Here is an 8,158-nt window from a genome sequence, read left to right on the forward strand (position 1 = left end):
GACATTTTCCATTCAATTTTTTATTCTACTCACCCTGGTTGTCTGCTTGCTACTTCTTCTGCGACCACTAGTTTCGAATCACCTCCTCACGCCCGCCGCTGTAAACCCCCACCCCACACCGGCCGCCGCTGTAACCCCCCACCCCACACTGGCCACCGCTGTATCCTTTTTGCAAATCTCCCACCTCACAAGTCACAGTCTGTTACACCCCTCTGTTCCTCCGGCGACACTCCACCCTACCCGCAATCCCACCCCACGTCCTGCAAACCCACACCACCCTCCCCTGCAATCCTACCCCACGCCCTTTCCTCCCTCCCCATCCCCCTTTGGAACCCCGCCCCAGTCGACGGCCCCCAATACTTTAGGCCTCAATTCTGTGCTCTCAATTCTGAGTAAATGTTTTGATTTCTTTCAATCCATAGTGTTTCATGTTTTTCGTGTAGGAGTATCTCATGCTCAAATGGTTAGTACTTTGCCTTACAGCCCTCACTCCTCATCTTATCGCTTGGCCCGGTTCCACACCTTGGCCTATCAATCACAAGTATGCACCCAACCTGCGACTCCAACCCAATTCACTCTGAGACGCCCCAATCTCAGAATTCCCAACCTTTCCAAAATCAAGGGCCGGACAAACATCCCCACCACCACCACCACCACCACTACAACGGATATCTTATGCCTTATGGACAGCCTGCAGCTCCCTGTACCAGAAGACATCTATGCTTATCTCCTCAAAGAATGCACCGAATCCAGAGACCCCATTAGAGGCTCTGAGGTCCATGCCCACATTAACAGAAGCAATCTCCAACTTGGTTTACCCTTAGCCAATCGCCTGCTTCTATTGTATGCGTCCTGTGATCGTTTAGATGATGCCCAGGAATTGTTCGACAAAATGCCCATTAGAAGCTCCATCTCTTGGGTGACTATGATTGCTGGTTATGTCCATAACGATGAACCCAGGGAAGCACTAAAGCTGTTTTTCAAAATGCCACAAAACATCAGCTTGGAATCCACTGGTTTGGTCGTCGTTAGTATCCTCAAGGCTTGCTTCCAAGCGGGTGAATTTGGGTTGGGGAAGCAAGTCCATGGATGGGTACTTAAAGTTGGGCTTGGTAAGGATTTGTTTCTGGGCAGCTCATTTGTCGATTTCTACATGAAATTCAGGTGCTTAGAAGGTGCAAGATTTGTGTTTGAACAAGTTTGTCGTCGGGATACTGTGCTTTGGACAGCCATGATTGCTGGGTATTGTAGAGAAGGGAAGTTTGTCGAGGTAGTGGATCTGTTTAAGGCTATGGGGAGATCAGGGGTTAAGAAGAACAACTTTACGATGTCAAGTGCTCTGCGAGCGTGTGGAAGAATTGAGGATAATGGGCAGTTGGGAAGGCAGATCCATGCCAGTACCATCAAACTTGGGATGGAAATGGATCTCTATGTGCAGAGCAGTTTGGTTGACATGTATGGGAGATGTGGGCTCCTTTGTGATGCAAGAAGGGTGTTTGAGATTGTTGGTGACCAGGGGAATGAGGTTTGTTGGAATGCGATGCTTACTGGGTATTTGCAGAAGGGGTTCTATGGTGAAGTCATCAAGTTAATGTATCAAATGAAGGCAGCTGGCCTGAAACCCCAGGAGTCAATGCTCAAGAAGGCAAGGTTGGCTTGTGGCGGTTGAGAAACTTGAGATTGAGTGATCTAACAGCTCTAAGTTCATTGAAGCCGACCTTCTTATCTGGGCTTGAGTTGCCTTTTTCAGCATTTCGGTTGCGGGTAGTCCTGTCACTATTCTACTAACATGTTTTCATAAGAATATAAACATGTATACACAATTTATGTCAGAAGAGAATGTATATGTTCGTATTGATGTCATTGAGTAGCCGATGTATATAGGACTGGGTGGGGCAGAGAAAGACAATAGCTGGCTTACAACTCTGGTAGAATTGGGAAGCTGATACAGAACATTATGAGGGATGGAGAAGATTAGTAAAGGATCTCAGTGTGCAGGATATCAAAGTTGACCTACTGTAATCCTTGTCTGGCTCTGGTATATATATCTTGTGCCTCACCACCAGTGCTCAGAAAATCATGATCTTGTTTAATGTTTGATCTTTATCAAAAGTTGTGTTTGTGATAGAATGTTGAAGCATTTACTTGCCACTGCAGGTTGATGGGATCCCAATTAGTATGTGAAACCTATTTGAGGAGGCCAAGAAATTGGATATTTCAGTGAAATACAAGAATGGTGAAACATACACAACAAATTAAGCCTTATACCAACTTTATGAGGTTGGCTACATGGATCCAAACAAGAAAGTAAGGAAGACTGGATTCTAATACAGAGAAAGGGGTGGGGGGAGATGAGAAAAGATGAAAAGAGAGAGATGAGAAATGAAAAATGGAACACGAAAAATGAAAGATGAAGAATGCAAGATGAAAGAAATGGTGAAACATACACGGTCCCTAATAATGCTTTTGAAGTGGGATGTTGAATTTGACACATCCAGATGTGGCACCTTGGTTCAAGAAGATCTTGCATGATGGGTAAGGGGGTGGATGCCAGATTTGGGTAAAGGCCTGCCATTGGATGTTTCCCTCTATTCAGGTCTTAGATTTTGACCTTATCATTTTCAAGTTCATACACAATTCAGGTATGCCAATGATACTGATAGTTTGAAATATATATGATTAGGTGAAGATCCTGTATCTGTGCATAACAGATAACACCGAATTATGGACCAGAATAAACCAAGAATTCATGGAAGAATGGAAGTCTACACATGTAAGGAAGGAAAGGAAGATCCGAAAGAGGCTTCGGTCTTTTTTTATGAGAGCTGGTTTCAGGGAGAGTCCCAAATGCGGAATGCTCTCTTGGGAAGGTGTCCAGATGGTAAGTTGGCAGGCTAATGATGTAATCAAGAGTGCTGTTGTGGGCTTGCACATTAGTGGCCTCTCTGGTTATGCTTTTAACCACAGTGATATTGGAGGCTACTGTGCAGTGAACTTCCCTGTCGTCAAATATAGAAGAAGTGAGGAGTCGCTTTGCGATGGATGGAGCTAAATGCATTTGGCATGGTTTTTTGGACTCACGATGTAAGTTGAACTGCCTTGATTCCATGAGTAGTGAACTGAACCCAATACATTGACATTTATCATCATAATAAGAAAAAAATATAATTCTCTCAAATGCTTTCTTTACCGTAATAAGATGCAAGAAAATCCCTCCTTGTAAGAATATCCAAAGTTCGAAGCCATAAAGAAATGGCTTAAAAGAATGATTTCCTGCTCCAAGTTTTGACAAGTCCCAAATAAACTAATATATGTTAGTGAGTGTTTGCCAAACAGGGAAACAATCCATCAATTAATAGTCACTTCTATTCGAATGACCGTACCCTATTGCTTTTTGCATGGTTTGCAAGGTGTATTAAGGCTTGGAATTTCTACAAGATTCAGTTTATGAAGGTAATGTGGGATGCATTTGTGTTAGATCAAAAACCAAGAAATACAAAAATAAATAGACAAAAGATTCACATGTCACAGAGATTTAACGAGGCTCACACACCAGTGTGGTATGTTATGTCCTCGGGCGAAGAAAAAGATGCTTCACTATGCAGAAGAGAAATTACACCAAGCAGTGGCGAAAAAACTCACCCTGAAACTTTAGCTCGAAAAACCCAGCAAAATACAATGACTTGCTCAACAAGATAAAAGTACATTATATACTCCAAGTCGTGGGTCGACCCATCGGGTCGTGATCGATCCGGTCAAACCATTCCAGATCTCAGAAAACTTCTAATTCGGGTCGTCATCAAAATATGTCGAAGCAGGTCAATCTTTAAAATAGGTCAAGAATTCGAGACAAACTTAACAATCTGCATATCTACTCCTATTTTCATTTATCTCCCAAGCTAGTATTTAACAATATGAAAAGCTTCAGCTTCAATGGAGGCTTTAATATGCCTTATTGTTTCTGGGACTTCTTCTGTTGAAGTTGGAAGCTGCTTAGAAAGGACTGCCTATTTGCCGCCATCTTTTTCTCCACTTTCCCAAGGATGATTATGTACATAATTTGACCTACCAGCAGCTCTTGGTTGGTACTGGGATCTTAGTTGTACCTGTACTTGACAAAGGGGAGAAAGAAGGTTATTCTTCACAACGTATTTGTACAGGAAAATTATTTACCAGGAGTTGAGGTTAGGTAGAAGCTTCATTTGTTTACCTTGCCATATTTGTAAAGTTTGGCTCCCCCATAGGGGAGACCTTTCTGAAAAACCTATGAGATTTGGAATTTTGAGCATAAAAATTCTAAAGCCCAATTCAAAGTGGTGTGGGTGTTCTAGACCCTTTCAATTATCTATGTATCTATGCTCTAGTATTCAGTTAAGGATAAAATCCAATTTCTCCATACAAAAGAAGCACATGCTATTGTTTGTGATGTAAAATCTCCATCAAGAGATTGTCCATACTCCCAGGATCTTAGATACTTGTATGGTTGCTGATGAACAATCACTCATTCTACCTTGCTGCATATATTACTATCTCCTTCCAAATGGATATTGGCTGTTAGCCCCAAAGTATGTAGTTGTCAGAAATATTGAGCTAATATTGAACAGCAGTGGAATAGAAGAAAACCAAAGCAGCATATTCCACTGGCTTGGTTTTTTATAAATCCTTAAAAGAAAAAAAACACTAAATGGTCACTTTTATGTCTAGTGATCTCTGTATTGGGAATTTTTGTTGTTTCATTGAACTGACCAGCATGTAGATATACCATGTATTGCTTCACTGCAGATTTGTAATTGTTTCATTTCTTAATTGTTCAATCCCTGTTGGTTAGCAACACAAAAGATCTATGGAAGCAAAATAATCCAGCTTCCACCATATCTCTGAAATGCTGAAATGGTTGCATTGATGAAAAATCAAGGTGTCCTCCCATCAACGACCTTCATATTCCTTGAAAGGAATCTGTTTCTCCAATATGAGATTCTCCTTGTTTTATAAGGCCATTCAAAATGAAATTACATGTATCTTTTCTCAACCCTGGTAAATAAACTAGGAATCTCTTTATTATGTTGCAGAAATTCCAATTTCACATGATTAGGGATGGTGAAAGTTACTGTTTCCATGCAGGATTTAAGGGCCCGTTTGATAACGTTTCAAGAAACGCGTTTCTGCCGTTTCTATTTCCAGAAACAGCAGAAACGGAGTAAAAATCGTTTGACAAAACTGTTCCGTTTCACTTATTTTCAGAAATAGAAATAGAAATTTTTACTTATTTATGGTTCAAGAAACGACCCAGGCCCTTAAAACGTTTCATGAACTTGTTTCGTTGTTTCTAGAAACGACTTGTGACCATTCTTTCATTGGTTACTATCGAATTCTAAAAATACGACTTATCAAACACCTTCAATTCCGTTTCTGTTTCTAGAAATGGAAATTTATGTTTCTGTCGTTTTTTGAAACAGAAACGGCAGAAACGTTATCAAACAGGCCCTAAGTTTTCAAATCCATTATGTCAAGAATTTAAAGCAATAGCTCCCAAATCAGGCGCAATGAACTCGAAACAATCGGCCAAACGATATCTCACATTTGAAAATGAAGAAGCAGAGTTCAATAGATGACATATTGAGTACAATGACTTGAAGCACTCCATTTAAGAATGGGCATGTTGTTTTAGTATCTAGTAACTGAACTGAGCATCTTGTTCCCTAATTTTGACCTGTCCTCTTGGAACCATTCCAGTTTCATACATTCTATAAAAGGATTCATGAGCCATCTTCCCCTGATCCCCATCTTTATAATGTGCATAAATTTTAAACAATTCATTTTATGTAAAATTGTCTGCCTCAACTCCCTTTGGGTTCCTTTTCAGTGAGAAGTTTAATTCTTTTGTTGGATTCTATAAACCCATATAGCACTCCAAGAGACGCTTCTATTAAATTTCAGAGGAGCAACCTCCATTGCCCAGCAATGGCTTGAAAATTAACCAAAGCCCAGAAAGTCTTTTGTCTTTTGTGCTCCAGACCTGGAACTGAGTCCAGCCTGGGCCTGGAGCACCATGAATCAGCCCTTGGTGGTCTACGAAAGAAAACTGACAAAAACAAAAATAAAATTTAAAAGGGAAACAAAGTGATCACTTGATTTCTGTATATTCCCCTAAATTAGGGTCAATCTCCAACTCCAGAGAGCTAGTTAACAGGTGAGTTCTTCCTTGATAGTTCACACTTTTGTGTAGTTATTATCCTTTGTTTCAGTTCTTCACTTGGATTACTCGGGCTGCGTTTGGTAATCATCCAGAAACGGTTTTCCGTTCTATGGGAACAGAAAAATGGAATAAGCATTTGGTGTCAACTTGGTGTGTTTTGGTTTTTCTGAAACGGAAAGGGGAGGAAAAAAAGCGTTAGAAATAAAAAATGATGAAATGAGTTTCATTGTAAATACAAGAAAAGTGAACAACTAAGCTAATTGTTCTTGAAACAAGTTCACAAAACTTTTTTTTTTTTTTTTTTTTTTAATGTTTTAAAATGGGGTTTTGACACAGAAACTGAAAATTCTGTTATTGACCTGAAACGTCGTTTCTGTAATTGAATGACTACCAAACACAGCCTCAGTATTTATGACCTAAACCCTTATAATTACTGTTCAAATTTCTTTGTAAATTCAATATTAATACATATATATATATATATATATATACATTTTAGTGGAAAAGAACCTCACATGGGCCCATGTGCAGATTCTTTCCCAAGCTTTCTCACAAAAAATGTGGGTCGGGTATTTTGTTTTTATTTTTTATTTTTATTTATATTAAAATGTGGGGTCTACATGGATTGATATTTTTTCAGACCATCAATTGGTGGCGGTACAAATATGGATAGTACAAAAGGAAGAGGGTTGTGGATACATACGAGTATTAAATGTGTCTTTTTACGAAAGAAAAGAAGAGTATTAAATGAGCCTGGAATTCATTAATACTTGAAAAAATCAGAATGCACACAAAACTATGTTACGTGTTCAATACGGTTCTCATTTGTTTACCAAAAAAAGTTTAATACGCGATATATATGCCATATGATGATGATCAACAAAATAATCATTTTTCTTGTTGCCAGTCTACACTGATGCATCATGAAGGAAAGAAGATAAGAAAGAGGGCGGCCTCAATGTAGCATTATGGTTTGTGCGCAAATCATATCCCATCGGTTATTGTGAAATCAGCTGGGTGAATATTAAGATTGTTTGAATGATCTTAGACTTGCCTTGATCAAGGATTGGCTAAAATGCCATACAAGCAAATTGGTTCCGCAAGATTTATTTATACATGATAATGTGGTTAATTTTAACTATTTTCTAAGGGAAAAGGTTGGGTATGCCACCGATATCAAGTATGCTAGCACCCATTGTGTCTATCTCTCTCTTTCCTTTTTCAAAAATAACCCTCATATCCTTCCTGCATGATACTCTATCATGTGATCCTATTGGTGCTATCCGCTAGCATACTTGATATCGATAGCATATCTATCCCTCTCCCATTTTCTAAATACCCCAGTCATCAAAATTACTCCTTTCACTTTTTCACATGGCAAAACTTTATGCTATACTACATAAAATCCACCCCCCCCTCCCCTCCCCTCCCCTCCCCTCCCCACACTTTTTTTTTTCCTCCGTAGAAACTCCTAAGGTGTAAGCCTCTTAAGGTGGTGCAATCTCTTTCAGCTTCATGCCCCACAACTTATGGGTCTTGTAAAGGGCAACTCTTCCTCATTCTGTGCTTCATGACTCTGTACCTCAAAAACATTTTCTTGTAATGCATCCAATGTAGTACAATCAGCTGTTACAAGGAACATTATTAGCAATGAAAGTGGCTTACTTTTCCTCCTATGGCCCTCAAACTATCCCTTTTTCTACTACCTTGCCAAAAAGGAAGAACTCTGCAGGAAGCTGCAATGATGGCCAAAAAGAAGAAATTCAAGCTTTTTCAAATACTTCCCTCCTCCCCTAAAGTGCCTCTTCCTGCAAATCCTGTATAAAAGTTAAATTACTGAAATGCCCCTTACCCTCCAAAAGTACACTACCTCCTTCCCTCTTTGGCTCTGTGTCTCTGTCCACTGGAGAAGTTATCTTCACAAAATTTTCATCTGTTTATTCAGAAAATTAGATACCCAGA

The 8,158-nt window shown here is 39.6% G+C and overlaps 1 protein-coding gene across 3 annotated transcripts; it reads left to right on the forward strand.

Annotated features, from left to right (window-relative positions):
- On the forward strand, nucleotides 1-3,178 carry LOC122065093 (pentatricopeptide repeat-containing protein At1g31790-like). 3 transcript variants are annotated; one of them, XM_042628883.1, is made up of 3 exons: nucleotides 1-2,038; nucleotides 2,158-2,596; nucleotides 2,684-3,178. In XM_042628883.1, the coding sequence occupies exon 1, from the start codon at nucleotides 461-463 to the stop codon at nucleotides 1,667-1,669; it is 1,209 nt and encodes a 402-aa protein (XP_042484817.1). In that variant the 5' UTR covers nucleotides 1-460; the 3' UTR covers nucleotides 1,670-2,038; nucleotides 2,158-2,596; nucleotides 2,684-3,178. The 3 variants fall into 3 exon arrangements, with proteins under 3 accessions (XP_042484817.1, XP_042484819.1, XP_042484816.1); XM_042628885.1 differs by having other exon boundaries at nucleotides 1-1,764; nucleotides 1,885-2,596; XM_042628882.1 differs by having other exon boundaries at nucleotides 1-2,596.
- The last annotated feature ends 4,980 nt before the right edge of the window (nucleotides 3,179-8,158 follow it).

This window comes from Macadamia integrifolia, unplaced genomic scaffold, assembly GCF_013358625.1.
Source record: "Macadamia integrifolia cultivar HAES 741 unplaced genomic scaffold, SCU_Mint_v3 scaffold188, whole genome shotgun sequence".
NCBI lineage: Eukaryota > Viridiplantae > Streptophyta > Magnoliopsida > Proteales > Proteaceae > Macadamia > Macadamia integrifolia.

Coding starts and splice junctions, on each gene's coding strand:
- LOC122065093 (XM_042628882.1), top strand. CDS start 461: ATGGTTAGTACTTTGCCTTACAGCCCTCACTCCTCATCTTATCGCTTG.